Source organism: Larus michahellis, chromosome 10, assembly GCF_964199755.1.
Source record: "Larus michahellis chromosome 10, bLarMic1.1, whole genome shotgun sequence".
Taxonomy (NCBI): Eukaryota; Metazoa; Chordata; class Aves; order Charadriiformes; family Laridae; genus Larus; species Larus michahellis.
The window spans coordinates 16901955-16920326 of NC_133905.1; the positions used below are offsets into that span (position 1 = coordinate 16901955).

Below are 18372 nucleotides of genomic sequence, written 5' to 3' on the forward strand. Positions count from 1 at the left end.
CCATCCCACGTCCCAATCGGAGGTGGATTTGGCAGCCATCAAGGCAAGACTGACCCCAGCCCATGAAAGGCAACCATGAGGAGCTGGCCTCGACCCACAGAAGGGCCTTGCGCAAGAAGGGGTGGTGGAGCTGCTCTAGCTCCATCCTAAACCACTGCTATGCCCACCTGGAGAGCGCTGGCCTGGCTACTCCTCGGGGAGACTTGGCTTCCCTGGTGAGGATGAGCAAGGCCCACAGCCCCAGGCAGAGGTGAGGGCTGAGCCCTTCTCTGCTCATCTTGGTTCTCAGGAAGACGACACAAGGCTGACACCTGAGCTAAGCCCAGGCAGAGGAAAAACAGGACAGCTGCAAGAAGTCCTGGGAAGGAAGGTGGTTCACCATCACCCAGCCTCCAGCAGCTCCACGACACTGTGGCAGGGAAGGCCAGAGACAAGCCCAGGTGGAAGCACAGAAGCCCTGTGCCAGGCTCAGACCATGCCCGAGGTGCCACATGGGCTACCACCCCCACCTTCAGGCCACCACCCACCAGTGGAGCCCTAGGGCCCCCAAACAGGACCTGCAGGCTGCAGAAGACATTTCTGCTGGTCCTCTCCCACTCCCCAAGCTATGGCAGGAAGGGACAGAAGGAGATCTGGTCCTCCACCAGCCAGCGTCCACGCTGAAGTCATGAGAAAGACACTCGGAACAAGGCACAGCGTAGGGATGTAAGGAAGCAGGCGAGCAGAGAGCTGTGTGGAGCAGAGACTCCAGGATGAAGTCTCATCAAGGAAGAATCAGGACAGAAAGGACAAATAGCATTGGCAACTTACTCTTCATTCACCCACCGAGAAACAGAAATAGGATCATTTTTGGATGTATTTCTTTTGGAAATGAGCCAAACTGGCAACTAGAATCAAAGTCTTCAAAAAGTCTATACAAAGATGTATCATACAAAATGTACAGGAAAGTTCTCCAAAAAAAAAAAAACCAAAAAACCAAAACCAGACAGAGACAATACAACAAAAGGAGAGCAAAGACAGTGTGAAACCACGGCTAACAGGTCCTGTCCCTGCTCTGTAGGGCAGAAGCGGCATCTGGACAACACGCTCCAAACACAGAATACATTACACTATATACAAGACCGTATAAAGATCACCATCCCCTTTGGTCTAACCAGGAGCTCTCCAGCATGAAGTTGGGGCAGTTCAAACAATCTGCTCATGGAAGTGTTACATGCCGAGAGGGAAAAAAAATGCCCAAGGGAATGAAATGGTCAACTCTAAACCATAACCAGAATACAGCCAGGCCACCAAGGCTACAGAGTTTAACAGTCAGTTCTGGCTAACAGGTGCCTTGCAAGCCAGAGCGTGTTACTCCATCTCCGTGAAGCGAGCGAACATGGCTTTCCGCACCGCGTCTTTGTACGAGTCTGCAGTGGAGACACCGTAGGAGCTGCCCTTGGCTCCCAAGCCAGCTCCTCTCATTCGTACTTGGGCCTGCAAGGGAAGAAAGACGTGCTTCAGCTCTTCAGCGAGACACCACAGAAACATTCAGTCCAGACAGCTTCTCAAGCTCCCCTGGGGATCCCACGCTGCCGCAATTAGGGACACCAGGAGATGAAACTGCACACCACAACCCATGCTTGCTGACCTCACACTGCTCCAACCCCAGCCCACCAGTAGCCGAAATGAAACCGCACAGAACCCAGCTCCGAACAGCGTAACCCAGAGCACAGACAAACCCAGGGAAGGCAACAGGAGCTGACTCCTAAAGGAAGCACAGCCCTGCCTGTCCCAGTCCCAGCTCTGCCCCAGCATCCGACAAGACAGAGAGGAGCGGGAGCTAACATCAACAGAGGCAGCTTTGCTGTTGACAACACAGTTTCTTGCACAAGGCATCTTCAGCAACACCAAACCTCAGGAAGTGAGGTAGAAGTCCATCTCTACTTACCTCAATGGGTGCTGTGATGCCCTGACATTTTCTTCCCAAGCCTGAACCTTCCCTCCAGCCCATGGCCTGCAGCATCTTGTTGCCTATATTACTGTTGTCAAGGCCATCTTTGGTGGGCTGCTCGTAATTACTGCGGGAAGAAGAGATGAGTTAACCAAACTGCTCACTAACTACTGAATCAAGTATCCTCATCGCTGAGGAGCTTTTGGATACATACACTGTGCCAGCATCATAGACCTTCTTGCGCTTCGGCTCAGGGGGCTCCGGGATGCCGTACTTCTCCCGCCTCTCAGCTGCTCTGTCTCTGTATTTCATCTGCATGAGGTAACCAGATTTAGTACTGATTTAAAGACACCTTTGTTCATCTCTGAGCTACGGAAATAAGCTGAATGCCCACTATTATATAAAACTGTCCACTGCAGCCTGCTAAAACACATCGTGACTTACACCACACAAAGGAGAATGTCAAATGCAAGTCCCTGGAGCACATCAGAACTCTCACTAGAGTAGGAAGAGCCCGGCCCCAACACCTGCTGGATCAGCTGTTCATTGCGACTCAAAGGATTCTGGTCCCAGAGCTGGATGTGGAAGGACCCTTCCCTGCCAAGCAGTAGCTGTGGGATCTGGGACACTTCTCTCCATGTAACAGGACAGCTCTGAACCTTGACCCAAGAAGGGGTTGGCTTACAAGGATTATCTCTAGTGACGTGTGTCAGGATAAGGAGAGCTCAACATAACACCTGTGCAGGTTTTCCATTAGCTACTCATCTGCTCAACACTGACCTCTCTCTCACGCAGCTCCAAGGCTTCAAGTTCCTGCTCTGAAAGCTTTGATCTCCTATAGATATCCATGTTTTGCTGAAACAAGAAGAGATTCACATTAACAACACGGAATGCACACCAGCTCTCTTTATGTAAATAGCTGACTTCTGGGAGAGCAACAATCCACCTGTAACTACTAATGCTTTAAGAGGAACGGTTTTCTGAACAGCAACATGCATCATGGCTTTGGTTTACACACTGAATTATGGCAACCAAGTACCTTCCCAAAAGCACAGTGCAAGTACCTTGTGCAAGTCAGACAGCTGCTGGTGCCGAATCAGAGCATCTTTGTTTGGGAACTGCCTTCTGCACAGCAGACAAGCCATCTTCTTCCAGTCAGTCAGCTTCTCTTCCTCATTCTCCATTCTTTCCAGTAAGTCCTCATCGTTATCACTATCACCACTGTAGGCAGCCACGAGGCCACGCTGGCAAGGAAGGACAGCGTTAAGGGGACTGCGACAGTGTCACCACAGTTCACCAAGAGCCCAGAAAAAGAACACAGAGGCTGTAGATTTGTTTGTTGCACAGGAGAGGCATTGCACTCTCATTACTAAGGATGAAATCCAACTCAGAAGAACCACATACTATAATGGCTGCAAGACTTAGCTCCCGCTAGCCAAACAATAATTTGACTACAGTGTGTTTAGAAGCCTCAAAACCTCAACTGAGCTCTTGTGGCTGGAAGAAATCTCAGTGTATCTCAGTCACCCAGCCCCACTGCACTTGCACTGGGATCAGCGGAACCACCACAAGCTTTTACAGATGATGCCATGGAAATCCAGGTTGGAAAGCAAGTATCTCCCAGACCTTCTCTGAAGTGCTTTACCAGTAACCTTTGGGAATACCTGTCAGGTATCTCATACTCACCTTCAGCGGATTGTCGTCATCCCCATTTTTCAACACCTCTGGCAGGATCTGCTGTCTCTCAGACAGAGCTCCCTGGATGAGACAAGAACACCATGAGCACCAAACTCTCTGCCATACCACTCCCTGCTGCACACCATCCCACACAGAGCTCTCTGCCATACCACTCTCCGCTGCACACCACACACCATCCCCCGCACCTTCACCTTTTTCTCAAAGAGGGCAAAGCCTGCATCTGCAGCCGCCGACTCCTTCCGCTCTTCCTCCCTGGTACTCAGAGGCTGGAAGCTGTTCTTGAAGTTCTCTTTCTGCTTGTTCAAACTCTTTGCCCAGCGCTCCATGTCTTTAGCAATCTGAAATGCAGAGTGGTTTGCTCAGACAGCTCCCCTCACAGCTATCAATCTCGCATGACACAGATTCAATCTTGCATACAGTCTCCAGAACAAATCAACCCACTACCTTTTATTTTTAAATCACAGGACACTGGATGTAGTGCAGCTGTTTCCCTGTATACAGTGTTCAAAGATACCGCAGCTTGCTTGTTTTACTGTATGAACCTTTCTTATCAATCTAATCCTTTAAGTGACAGCTCAGTTATACTCCCACTGCTCTTGGCAGGATTCCATATGCGTTCCTCCTATGCAGAGCTTATTTCTGCACTGAAGCCTTGCCAACTCCACCTCTCCTCAGCCATCTACAACGTCTGCAAATTGCAGGCATGCACCCCTACAGAATAACCTAGGATTTCCTTTTGTCATGAAAAAGGAGAACTATTATCCCGTTCCACAGAAGACTTTAGCCCAGTTACGACCCCATTCTGTCTTTTACCTGTTGAGCTGTTTTACTTTTAGGCTTCTCTTTCTTCTCCTTCACTTCTTTGGTTGTGGTTGTGGTAGCTGTTTGTTGGTACGTGATACCTTCTGCAGCAGGCATGTAGGTCTCCTTTTCGCCATCCCAGTAAAGGTACTGCTGGGTTAAGGCATTGTAGTAATACTGCCAGAGGAGAAGACAGACAGACGGTTAAACGCCTCATACAAACTAAGCATCAAAGGGAGAACACAAGCAAGCTGTCTGCTCCAGACTAACGCATCAAATGGGAAGGCGGTTTGTAGAATCCAAACAAGTTTTGCAGACTCCACAAAGGAGTCAAAAGGCATGAAGTGGCTGAAGCCGCTGTCCCCAAACACAGGCGTTCTGTTCAACAGCCCTATGGAGAACCTTTTGCCCCTCCCAGGAGATGACCCACCAGAGCCCAGAGCTGGGTGCACTTTGGTGGGCACTCTGCAATGGAATAGCTCAATTACACTGTCTGTAACAAGTCCTAGTTCTACATGGGCCAAACTGGGAGGAAAATTAAGGAGAGAAGAGACAAATGAAGGGCTATACCAGCAGGAAGTCAAATCTCGGCCCTACACACACTGCTGAGAGTTATCTGCTACATTCAGTATTTTGTGCACCTCAAAGTTAATTTCACTCTCACAATGAAGACAGGGAACTAATGGACCTTAATAGTTAAGACAGGTGTGAAGAACTTGTGTTTACCTGGGAATTAGGATCATAGTAGAGCCCTGTTACAGGATCATAATAATATCCTGAAGATTCATCATACTGGTAGGTGGAAGTGTCAGGGACAGCTGTAAAAAAAAAATTAAAGTGTGGGACATGGTCGTTCCAGTCAAATCAGACGGGTGTCTTTCCATATTTCAGGTAAAATTCTGAGATCATTAGCAGCCACGATGGCAGACATGTATGTAAAGGACTCTATCACCCCTGCAGAATACACTCTCCAGGGACAGCTTCACCACTGACATACGGTGATAGAGCACTCAGCCAAAACCAAGTCTCTCTGTTGCTATACAGTGACAGATACCTGTCCCCAAGTGCAACTCCGACTGCTTACCGTACTTTGTTCCAGGGACTACGCCAGTCGGGGGAGCCGTTTGTGCCTGACTGCTAGTGGTAGGTGGTGCTGATTGTGTCTGAAAAAAACCCAAACCCACAAACCTCAATTAGAAAATCTGTCACCAAGGCGCAAGAAAACAAGGAGAGTGAGCCAAGGCACGAGCAGCCCACACCACACACACAACAACTAGCTACTCTTCACTAGTACACCTAGCACTCCCCTTCAACAAAGAACAAAACCATCACAGAAAAGAAATGGCAGATGACTTATGACCACAAGCACTATGACTAACCCGTGGACACACAGCAGCTTTGCTGTACCACCCACTTCAAAGAGCAAAGGCCACAGCTAAGACAGATCTCCCACATAACCCTGGCATTGAAAGCGAGGAGCAATTAGCACTGTAATTACCGGAGAGTCAGGTGAGTTCGTCTGTTGATTATATAACTGAGGACTCTGGGACACGACTGCAGCTGTGGTGGTAGTGACTGGAGCTCCTGCCAACAGAAAACACAATGGATAAGCCAACTAATTTGTAGAACAGTACTTCATCCTAGGGCTAAAATTACTTTGTTTAGTTTCATCTACGAATTCCAGCTCCAGCAGCCAAACAAGGCAATAAATGTTCAAAAGGAGACAGTTACACAGTGGTATTTTCTACCCAGACAAGGAATAGTTTCCTTTTCAGGAGGAAATATTCTGCTCCCAGAGTCAGTGACTCCTGGCCTCTGACAGCTGCTAGCACTGAAGATTTGTCTAGAGCTGCTTACACAGTTCTCACAGCCTCAAGTTCAAGGCTGTTGTCAATAGTCTGAAACAAAGCCTGCTCTCATCTCATAGACCAGAGGTCCGACTTGAACAAATTTGTTACGGTTCTCTAGTAACACGTACTCATTGAGACATCCTGAGAGCAAAATGAGTCAAGTCTCCCTTTACACAGCAAAATAACATGAAGGCTAAGGGAAAACACCACTACTGCAAAATTATCATTACAAACAAAGACATCTCCCACATGTCGGAATTACTACCTGATATGGTAGCTGCGTCTGTGTCCAACACTCCTCCTTGATTTTGGTAGTACTGCTGATAATCCTGGGAATACTGCAAAGGGAAACAACGCAAGATAAGCAGATCCCAAATTACAACAATCTACAGGTTAGAGCACAACCGCCACTACTAACCTGAGCATACTGAGTGTAGCCATCCTGTCCTGACTGGAGGTAGCTGTAGTCAAGGGTGCTGCCTTCCCCAGTTTGTGGCTGAAATTTGAGCAGGTAATTTTTGTCAGGGACAGAAAAGTTACTGCATTTAAGAACTTCAACACTGGTTAGGCTCCAGCCTAACTGTCAGAGCAGATCTGACACAGCAGCTTTGGTCAGTTCAACCAAGCAAGAGGCCAGCAGTGAAATTACATGCTCTACTTTTTCATTTTCAGGAAAGCAAGACTAGGAGTAACAGCCTCCAAATCATACCTGAGTGGACGACCACTGAGCTGCAGCAATGGCTGTACTTGCCACAGAGAAGGCGCTGACTCTGTTACCATCTGGGAGAAGCAAGTCTCTGTAACCAGAAAAATCACATGTCTGAGTAAACGTCGCTTTTTTTCCTTAAGTGTCTCCCTATGCAAGGAGGTAGAATCTGCCCTTACGCATGCATTCCTTGGCACTTATAAAACACTATAATTGTAATGAATGAGCCAAAGCACTGCTTGGCAAGTAAAGAAACTTAAGGTTCATTGTTGTACAGTCAATACCAAGTCACTAAGTCTCCAAGGAAACAAGCGTGCTGTGTACACAAGCAATTACGATGTTATCTTCAGAGGACTGGAAATAGGGGTGGTAGGAAACACCGCTTTCACTCTCCTCACACACAGTGATGAGCAGGATGCACGCAACACCAGACACTTACGGGAAGCAAAACTTTGGAGTGACAGTAATCTTAAAAGCCTGGGTAACAACAACAAATCTCTAATATAAACAGAGGGGGAGAGGGACAGAAAAAACCCACCAAACCAACTGCTATCGCAACTCACTTTCTGGCACTCTTTGCAAAGTCAACACCAATTGTTTTGCCATCAATTTTTAATGGTGGCTGAAGACTTTGTAAGATCTGCAGCAGTTGAGAAGCATCCTACAAAAAGAAATACTGATTATTATGAAGGGCACATTACTGAGGATTCAGAAGTTCCCGAAGCTCCACCTTTTCATATACAGCCACTGAAAGCAGCTAAAGCTGTAAGAACACCTCCACCTCTTCATCCTGTACACATGTGGAAAAGCATAATGGGACCCATCACAGCCCATGTGCAAACAATACAGGGCTTCCCTGGGCCACTGAATATTAAACTTGTTCTAAAATCTTAGCTTTATAAAGCAAATGTTTGCCCCAAATTACTCCGAAAGGGAAGCCAGCAGAGACTGAGATCAGGCACCCTTCTTCATCCAACAACAAACTGTTCCACCCTGTCTAAAGCAGGTCCAAACAGATCACACTGCTGATCAAGTTTGGCATACACAATCATAAAATCGCTTAAGTCGGAAAAGACCCTTAAGGTCGTGGAGCCCAACCTAATACTGCCAGTTCCACCACTAAACCACGTCCCGAAGTGCCACATCTGCACATCTTGTTAAATACCTCTAGGAATAGAGATTCCACACCCTTCAGGGATCCCATGCCAGTTATCTGACCTCCCTCACAGTTAAGAGGTTATCCTCACTGCAATTTCCCATGTTTCAATTTATGGCTGTTGCCTGCTGTCCTATCCCTGTGTAGCCTCAAGAAGAATGTGTCTCTGCTGTTACCCTCCCACTGAATGCTGCAGAGACCAGCCAGATTCCCCTCGTCCCCCTTCTCAAGGTGGAAGCAGCCAAATTCTGTGCACCTTTGCCCACATTTAATGTCCAAGACCTTAATTTTCATGAACGAAGTATGATCCCAGACCATAATTTTTGTGATACAAACATGAAGGTAGCCTTCCATCCAGAAAATTGCTCTGCTACGAAAATAGCTTTCCGATGTGCTTACAACATCCCACCACCTTCTTTCCAAACTACAGCTAACAATGACAGGCTTTGACACACTGAGTGTCCATTAACCCTCAGTGAACTGGGCAGGTTCCTCCATACAGCTCAAGGCTCGAAATGCTTCAGCTACAGAAGCACATTAATAAGCTGTTTCTCTCCCAACAAATCAGTAAAGCCCTCACCATGGCAGAAGACAGCTGCACAAACGCAAAGCCTCTATTTTGCTGAGTCTGCTTGTCTTTGATAAGACGAATATTATTGACTGCCAGAGAAGCATACGGAGACAAGGCAGTCATGATGGATTCCACTACTGTGTGAGGAGCAATGTTTCGGAGAATGATGGCTGAGGAAAAAAGAAAGGATGACATTAGCTGCGCACATAACAGCTTTCCCAAGTACTTCAAGTTCTTCAGTGGGCAGTCTTGAGGTACAGGAAGGATTTTAGTACCCATGTTTAGATTTCACATTACACAAGAAGTCAAAGATAACTTACTATCACAGTAATAATCCACAGACTGAACGGCTTCTGCTGCTCCAGGTGGCACTTCCTGTTCTGAATCTTCAGAAGAGAAGGAAAATATTTTAGTCACAATATGGCTCATTCCCTCAAACTCAGTATTTCACAAGCCAGCCTAAGACCCACAGTGAACTTTGTTTCCTACCTAGCACAGAAAGTTTCCCACAAAATCAAACACAACCAAAGAGATCAATGTAACATACCGAATTTGTCCGCTCCACAGCGGAAGCATTTTAGCCTCCTTCTGAAGTTGTAAAGGCAGCACTACGAGGAAAGAGAGAAGCCTAGTAAGAACTCGGGTAATTTGCAACAATGCTGCTGTTTGCTGTACAATAACGAAACCAGACATTCACACAAAGTAACATAATGAAACTAAACCCATCACAATAACTGAGAAGAGAAAAAGCCACCCTTGTCTGTATCATAGCATGTATCATTCAGAACATCCCAGCTACCTTTTCTGTAGTCCTCCTAAATTATTTAGTTATTGCAACTGTATGATCTTCAACTTACAATCCCAGGCATAGTAACTACTTTAAAAAGCACAATGGGAAAGTGAATCACAGGCTGGAAAACAAATTATGGGCAAAAAGCGTAGCTGAAGCCTGACAAAACAGCCTGGTTTTTACCTCACTGAATCATCTCCACTTGAGGGGCAGTCAAACAAGGAGGACACAGCAGTACATAGTAGATTAGCAGCTATTCAACACTAGATTAGCCGCCACCTAATGACTTCATGCTCTAGTACAGCTCACTGCCCAATCTCCTTGTCTTCTGAGGCAACGCCTCTGTCACTCCATCTACTTTGCCACCAGCGCTACAAACCTTTTCATTCCTGTGTCTTAGTATTCCCACGATGTCATACGAACCAGCAGTACAAGCAGGTCTGAATCACGTATCGCTTTGTGCAAGTCACTGAGCTAGCGAAGAGCACTGAAGCTTAGACAAATTCCCTCTGATAAAAACACGGACTTTACCTTGTTGCAAAGCCAGTCCTCAAATTTAGGCCTGGGGTTGCTGTAGTGCATCGCAATCTGCTTCCCCTGAATCACCAGCTTTTTCTGCAAAAAAAGTAGTTTCAATTATTCCTGTATCGAGGCACACATGTGCATTTTCCCATGGCAGAGCACCCTTCGGAGGAATCAGTGCTCCTGAATTAAATGGACAACATATGGGGAGGATGTGGAGGACAACCACCGCCACCTACACCCTGCCCATCCAATCCTGCAGAGAGGAGGACGAGGGCAGTAAGAGAATGGGATGTGGAGCAAAGATAAACGGAATCAGGGAGTGTTGAAAAAGCTGCCAAACACTAAACGCTGACATGGAACCAGGAAGTGTCTCGAAGGAGACAAAGTCCTAACCTGCTGCATTCAGGATTAACACATTTTTAGGAGTCTCTTTGCCCCCACATTTCTATTCGCTTCTGGTATAGCACTGAGCAACTTTTTAAACATGTCCTTAGGTGACTGCTTCACTTCTTCCCCTACTCCAAATACCCCAGACCTTTTAACAACCACATTTGGATTACTTTTCCAAGCACTTTCTTCAGAAGCGTCCCTTTGAAAATACAGTAAATCCTCCCAAAGGGACCCTGCTTAGACTTCTCGGAGGCTGGATTACAAGTGCCATCAACTGAAATGTAACTCAGAGTGGTTTCCTTGGACTAATGCATCAGTTCAATTGGAAGCCTGCACGAGAGGTTTGCGTTCTTCATTCAGGCAGGAGCTCTCCAAAATGAGGAACCAGACTGCAAGTGAAGCTTCTCCAGAGGTAGGAAAAGTTCATAATGCTTTCAGCACATCCTCTCTCTAGGACTTTAGTGGAGTTATGAATTTACATCTATTTAAGAAGCCTTGATTCTCAGCCTCACACTTTGCCAAGTGTGGGTATGCAGAATGCCCTTTCAAAATATGGCCATCAACATACTTTAGTCAAACAGGTGCAAGCACGTCTGAGGAAGCGTGAATTACAGGCCAAACCCCAGACATTTTAACAGAAGAACTAACTTTATAGCAGGTTGGCTTACTGCATAGGTACCACAGAAGTGCCAGGACCAGTGGCTTTTCTGATAACAGGGTCTGACATAGATCTAGCACGTAGCATGAATAAGGCTTTCACATTCTGCACAACTAAATAGGGCAAAGCCATTTCTCCTACCGGCAGGAGGGAGGGTTGGAGGGCCCAGCACTCAGTGGATATGCACACATAGAAACAAAGCTGCTGGTATAGTTGCAATACATCATTCTTTCATCTAACAGTCAGCAACCGGGCTGCTGGGGAGATTCTACGTTTTCCCTACTACTAGGGTGGCTGGTTACTGGAGTGAATTTGAATATGTTGCAATAAATTATGCATCAGTACAGCTTTGTATATATTAAAATTATCTTATTTCTGAAAATAAGCATCAATTTCTTGATATAAATCTGTCTGCGGCATCCACCAACCCTAATGAGCAGCATGTACGGAAAACAGAATTTGAACGCTGCTCTCTGGCTGGGGAAATCACCCATGTATGGGACACGTGAAACCCTACTCCAGCATAAGGCACACGACAACTTCCATCTGCTGGAACTAACTCCCTGTGAATCCCATTACAGTGCCATTTCTTTATGTATAGCATCAACAGAGCAGAACAGCATTCCCCATGCTGCCCAGGGATCTTCACATCAAAGACTCAGTTGTAAAATACAAAATGGGCTGACATACTTTGCTCACTTTGAGAGTATTTTTATAAAGTTCTGTTCTTAAAACAGATTATGAATATTCAAAAAGGAGCAAAGGCAAGTGAAACTTAACTGCAAGAGGAAAATCTCACTGGCAAAGAAACTGGAGGACTCTTACCGCATTTTGGCTCCTTATCAAGTCGTCACATTCCCAAAAAGCCAAAATACACAGCGTAACGTACGCAAGAACTCATTCTCTACCAAATTTAGTTGGAATAAACATTCTTCTCCTCTAGAAGAGGCCGTTCTCCCCCTTTAACTGGGTGAACACACTATTGCCATGAACCGGTAGTTCTCTTTCAGGGTTAATACCAATGTAACACAGAGATCTGGTGCCTTCTCTGGCAACAGAGAAGGAAACGTCATGGGGAAATAAGTTAGGATTTTTTAAGGACTATTTGCTAAACCTTCAGGAGCCAATTAAATCAAAACCAAGTAATTTAAAACAATGGCACATTTCATCAGGGAGTGCTCAAAATAACCAATTTTCTCTCCTAATTTTACCTGATATTTTGTCCTCCTCTTACAAATTTTAATATATACAAAGCTTTTATTCTTTTAAATCACTGTATGGAACAAACCACTCCTTCCACCTTTTTTTTTTTTTTTTTTTAAACTGTACAGACTTGTTCCATTTTCAGGAATATCTAGACTTGGTGAGTGAAGCAACCTGATTGGCTTCCATCCAGCTGGTAGCATCTTGAAAGTGATAAAACTCCACGAAGGCGAAACCACGGCTTACACCTAGAGACAGCATTCAGATATAGACGGGATACTTGTGTTAGTCAGTTCCTTTAAAACAGGTGAATCTCTCTCCAACTGCTTCATTACTTCATAACAAAGCAGCTTTACAAATGCGACGTCAACTGCTGGGATCTGCTCGGTATTTTGCCATGGCAAGGAACCAAGCTCCCTTAACTGGCTACATTTCACTCGATTTGAATCCATGTTTAAAGGTAACCATGCAACAGACTACATACTATTCAATGGGTTTATACTATCATTACTTACCAATACCTGTTAACAAAAACCCCTGTGGACAGACTCCTTTTAACATGTTGAACAGCTATCTAAAAGTCTTCGAAAAAGCCACATTCCTTAGCCATGGCAAACCTTCTATTTATTTATTTTTTATTGCACGTGCTTGCAGTTTGGGGACAATTCTGGATACTCTTTTGGGCTGGGGAAGAGGAAGGTGATGTCAAAAACTGGATTAAGAGCTCTCACCTGTCTTTCTTTTCATCAGCCTCACGTCTGCAGGCTGAGGACCTTCGAAGGACTCAATAAGCTCACGAATCTGCATGAGATTTTAATCAGACAGTTAAATTTTCACATTTTGGCAGACAGCTACAACACTCACAGGAGCAACCCACCTTACAGTACATGCAAGAGGCACATAAAACCACAATATTCTCAACACTATCTCAGAGAAAAAGAAAACTTATAGGGAGAACCTAACAGGAGTGATGAGCATCCAAGAACCCACGCAGCCCTTTGCTACACTAAAAACAACTCTCGTCTTCAATTAGACCACAGAATCCTCCAGAATCTGAATCACTGTGTGTTGTGTTCCAAGGTTATTTGTGCAAGATTTGGCAAATACTGTGCTTGCAGTGAAGTTAGCTATACTGCAAGGCTCCGTGATGTATGTATTCTTAAGCCTCATGCTACAGTTCTCATCCTGTAACAGTTCCCCTTCTGTTTTTCAGGGGATAGAGCAGATCTGTGAAGAATGTATTGTCAAAGAACCAGCTGAAGAGATGTCAGTTCTTCAGCCATAACAAAGCTGCTTAAGTTTCTGCACAAGCTACAGAAATTTCTGCTGCAGAGACGCATACAGGAAAAAGAAACATTACCGAATTTTTTAATGTGAGAACAGAAGACAAAAAGAGGGTTTTTAGCAGCTCTTACAGAACTCAAACTACGTTGCATGCAACATGGCTGCTCAGCAGACTCAAAACTCATCTAAAGCTGAAGCTGCCCCTTTACATGCTGACTGGAACTGACATGAAGTGCAAGTAGCTTTTTGGTTTTTTTATTAAAAACGTGGAGAAAGCTGAAAAATATGTACACAATCAGAAGCGCTGAAGTAGTATTAACTTAAGAGAACAACTAGTAGTTCCAAGATGCATCATCAAGTGAGTCCAGAATTAAACTTTTCCATAAATTATGCTGCAGTTACCTGCACAACTGCAGAGCTACAACATTAACATCCCAGAAACATAAACTGTTCTGAAATGTTCTGTGTAGTGTCTGACTGGGTTGTCTCATTTGGATGAAGGAGCCCACACTTTATCAAGCACTTATGAAAATGTAAGGCCAGCACACAATGACTCAAAAGAATGCTCAATATTAGGAGTGTGTAACCAAGAACAAAAAACAAAAACCAAAATCCATCACAGAAAGGGTGCAAAAGGATTCTCCACGTTAAGCAATCAACGCACAAATACCACAAAGGCAGAGTCTGACTGAAAACAAACTGGAATAGCTTGGCTTTTACAGGGTTCCCCCTCGCCCCTCAATTAACAGTTGTAGGCTTGCATCTTGGTACATCAAAATAACCAAGCAAGGAAGAAAAAAAGTTAAAAAATAGTAAGAAAAGAAAGCTCTGAGCTGATCACCTTCCATATCTTTGCATCAAAAAAAGTTAGATAGCCATGTACTAGGCTCATTTGTACTTGCTCCGTCAGTGCCACAGCAGCCATTTTATGACTTCCACAGCTGTACCCACACAAAGCAGCTTTGTGCAGGGCTGTACTCAGCTGAGGAGCTCGGTGACTGTGTGTAACCCTACCGGTCACAACTTCTGGCCCCAATAATAACCGGGAAAAATTCAAGTAAGTACTTCCTCTCTTCCTCTCCCCCAGAGGGAGGTGGGGTGGTGGGGAAAAAGGAAAAAATCTGCCTCTTCCCTCCTATAGGAAAAAGAGCAGGTAATTTAAAATCGACTCTTAGGGAAAGCATCCAAAGGTTCATGAAAAAGACTATTCACGGATTGTTTCCTTTGAAAGAGACTGGTTAACATTCAACTGACCTTTGTTACTTAACAGCGACAGTTTAAATCTTTTTAGGATTCAAAATGGCAGCGAAAACGTTGGAGAGGGGGCCACCATGATGCAGCTTTCAACAAAATGGCAGCAGCGACTAGTGACTACCACAGAGACTGGCCGACACAAAGCCGCAGACTTCCCAAGGTGCAAGAAAAGCAAAGCCCCCTTTCTGCCTACTTACATCGTTTTCTGTAACCGTGATGGGAAGGCCACGTAACATGATGGTTTTGCTTTCTTTCTCATCGTTAATGTCGTTCCTATAGTCGTGTTCTCCATAGTCGCCATCGGAATGGTATCCATCTTCTGATTTGTCACTGTTCCTGCGCTCCCGCTCCCTCTGAGAAGCCAGCGCCCACAATTAACCGCCGCAATTTCTACCAACGTGCCCCCGCAATGCCATAAAAACAAAACGTTAACAAAAAACTCCCACTCCCCATGCGACCATCTTTCCCAGGATTGGTCCTGACGTCCTCTAACACAACACCAAGTTCAAACCGACCCCCCCCACCTTCGCCCCAACAGCCCCCGGGATGCCAACCCCGGCCCAGGGGACCAGCCCCCCCCGGCCCCAGGAGAGCTCGTACCGGGACCCAGGGCCGGGGGGACCCCTCCAGCGCCCGCCCCGGCGCCCTCCCGCCCCACGGGGCTGCAGCGACCACAACTCCGGCCCGGCTAGCCCGCCCCACTCACCTCAGGGCTATCGTAATCGCGGCTATCGTAGTCTCTGTCATAGTCTCGGCTGTCGTAGTCTCGGCTGTCGCGGCTGTCGTAGTCGCGGCAATCCCGGCTGTCGTAGTCCCGGCAATCGTAGTCTCGGCTGTCACGGCTGTCGTAGTCACGGCAATCACGGCTATCGTAGTCACGGCAGTCCCGGCTGTCGCGACTGTCGTAGTCCCGGCAGTCCCGGCTGTCGCGGCTGTCGTAGTCCCGGCTGTCGTAGTCCCGGCAGTCTCGGCTGTCGCGGCTGTCGTAGTCTCGGCTGTCGTAGTCCCGGCTATCGTAGTCGCGGTAGTCATCGTAGCGGTCACCGCGGCGCTCCTCGCTGGACCTCTTGTAGTCAGAGTCCCTGCGCCGGCTGCGGGACTCCCGCTCATCGCGGTCCTCCCTCTCCACGATGGAGCCGTAGCGGCCGCTCCGCTCCGTCCTGCTCACGCTGCAGGGCACACCGGGCCGAGCTCAGGGCGAGAAGAGCCCGCAACGACCCACCCCCACCACCATCGCCCACCCGGCGGGGCCGCCCGCCCCCTCCCCTCTCCCCATCCTTCCCTCCCCTCTCTCCCACCCACGCTCACCGCTTGTCCGAGCCCATGCCGCCGTCCACGATCCGCCAGCACACAGCGCAGCACTAACCGCCACCCACGGAGCGCCGAACAGACGCACGCAACCCCTCAGTCCCTCGCCACAAAATGGCGCCGAGGCGACTGCCCGTCTTCTACCCAGCAGGCACCGCGCCTCACCACTGGAAGTTTCCAGGGGCCGCGCAGGCGCCGCCGCCCGCCGCGGGGCACGCCGGGATTTGTAGTGCAGGGCGGCCGTGCGGCCCCTCATGGCCGCGGCTCGGCCTCCTTCCCCCTGCCCGCCCGTGCGTCCCAGTGTGGTTTGGGTTGGAAAGGACTTTCAGAGGTCACCCAGTCCAACGACAACTCCCACTAGAGCAGGTTGCTCAAAGCCCCGTCCAACGCAGCCTTGAGCATCTCCAGGGATGGGGCAGCCACAGCTTCTCTGGGACACGAGCCAGTAACGTGCGCTTGCAGCCCAGAAGGCCAATCGCATCCTGGGCTGCATCAAAAGAAGCGTGGCCAGCCGATCCAGAGAGGCGATTCTCCCCCTCTGCTCTGCTCTTGTGAGACCCCACCTGGAGTACTGCGTCCAGCTCTGGGGCCCTCAGAACAAGAAGGACATGGACCTGTTGGAGTGGGGCCAGAGGAGGCCACGAAGATGATCAGAGGGCTGGAGCCCCTCTGCTGTGAGGACAGGCTGAGAGAGTTGGGGTTGTTCAGCCTGGAGAAGAGAAGGCTCTGGGGAGACCTTATAGTGGCCTTCCAGTACCTGAAGGGGGCCTACAGGAAAGCTGGGGAGGGGCTGTTTGCAAGGTTTTAAACTAGAGCAGGGTAGGTTTAGATTAGCCATTAGGAAGAAGTTCTTTACAATGAGGGTGGTGAGACACTGGAACAGGTTCCCAAAGGGGTGGTGGAGGCCCCATCCCTGGAGACATTCAAGGCCAGGCTTGATGAGGCTCTGAACAATCTGATCTAGTTGAAGATGTCCCTGCTTCCTGCAGAGGGGTTGGACTAGATGGCCTTTAAAGGTCCCTTCCAACCTAACACATTCTATAAAAATAAATTCTATAAAAACCTGGTCCCTCTACACTCATCACAAAACATTTCTGCCTTATGTCCAATCTAAACCTGCCCTCTTTCTGATTAAAACCATTGCCCCTTTTACCAGGCCCTGGTAAAAAGTCTCCATCTTCCTTTACATGTTGAAAGGCCACAGCAAGGTCTCCCTGGAGATTTCTCTTCTCCAGGCTGAACAATCCCAACTCCTCCAGATTGGCAAGGTCCCTCTGGATGGCACCCCTTCCTTCAAGGGAATCAGCCACACCACTCAGCTTGGTGCCACCCACAAACTCGCTGAGGGGGGCACTCAATCCCACTGTTTGCATTGTGGAAGATTAAACAGGTCCCAGCACGGGCTCTTGAGGGACACCACTCCTTAATGGTTTCCAATTGGACATTGAGCCATTGGCTGTAGAAGTGGAGATGGTGGTGGGCCCACGGAAGGGCCCTTTTACCTACGGACACAGACATTGAGAAGCAAAGACGACGTAAAGAAAAGGGAGTCTGTGGGGAAGCACCTTTCCTTCCCCAGGCTGGATGTCAGCCAGCACCTCCCTCTCCCGCTCGTGGTCTCCCCTCCCCGTGTCCTCGCTACCCCACACCTATCCCTTCCCCGTCCCTTTGCCGAGGCAGCTGGTGGCACGTGGGGCCTCTGGTCTCCTCCTGACACTCGTTGCTTCCTAATCATCTCACCCACTCCAGCGTGGGCTCCTCCGTGGGCTGCATTCCCTTTGGGGGAGTACCTGCAGTCCCTTTGGGGGAGTACCTGCCTCCGTGCAGCTAAATCACTATTTCTGTCCCCGCAGGAGGACATGGGGCTGTTTCCTTGCCTGTGCTGCCCTGGGCTGATGTGGCTAAGCCTCAGAGCTACAAAGCCACCAACTCTTTGGCTCCAGCTGCATTGTCCCCTCCCTGTCCCCAGCAGGAAGGACAGCTCTGCCTCCCACCCGTGCTACCCATCCCCGCCAGCCCTGCAACCGCTGCTGCCGGGGCGGGGGGACGTGTGCCTCTTTATAGCAAGGCAGTTTGCAGGCAGCAGAAGGCAGCGATTGCTTTGGATCCTTCCAGCCAGCGCCCGGTCCTCCGCCCTGCCTGGTCCTCCGCCCTGCCTCATCCTCAGCCCTGCCTGCTTGGCAGGGACCCAAGAAATGAGATTTAACATGCAAAAAAATCACACAAGCTTTAACCCTTTCAAGAC

General features: G+C 48.0%; 1 protein-coding gene across 2 annotated transcripts; it reads right to left on the bottom strand.

Moving 5' to 3' along the window:
* Positions 1-838: 838 nt before the first annotated feature.
* On the bottom strand, positions 839-16296 carry RBM5 (RNA binding motif protein 5). 2 transcript variants are annotated; one of them, XM_074602934.1, is made up of 24 exons: positions 16128-16296; positions 15526-15988; positions 15017-15172; positions 13013-13082; positions 12456-12529; positions 10037-10120; positions 9263-9323; positions 9036-9101; positions 8725-8885; positions 7552-7649; positions 6992-7079; positions 6701-6778; positions 6548-6620; positions 5931-6016; positions 5517-5595; positions 5159-5250; positions 4445-4609; positions 3823-3969; positions 3620-3691; positions 2998-3177; positions 2714-2788; positions 2148-2245; positions 1931-2060; positions 839-1476 (listed from the first exon to the last, which is right to left on the bottom strand). In XM_074602934.1, the coding sequence occupies exons 1-24, from the start codon at positions 16142-16144 to the stop codon at positions 1351-1353; spliced, it is 2739 nt and encodes a 912-aa protein (XP_074459035.1). In that variant the 5' UTR covers positions 16145-16296; the 3' UTR covers positions 839-1350. The 2 variants fall into 2 exon arrangements, with proteins under 2 accessions (XP_074459035.1, XP_074459034.1); XM_074602933.1 differs by having other exon boundaries at positions 3817-3969.
* Positions 16297-18372: the final 2076 nt, after the last annotated feature.

What these genes read in the sequence shown, in the direction of transcription:
- RBM5 (XM_074602933.1), bottom strand. An exon ending in AGCTGTCTGACTTGCACAAG is followed by an intron (nt 2,789 to 2,997) that starts GTACTTGCACTG and finishes TTCTTGTTTCAG; the next exon opens with CAAAACATGGATATCTATAG. An exon ending in TGGAGCTGCGTGAGAGAGAG is followed by an intron (nt 2,246 to 2,713) that starts GTCAGTGTTGAG and finishes TACCTCATGCAG; the next exon opens with ATGAAATACAGAGACAGAGC.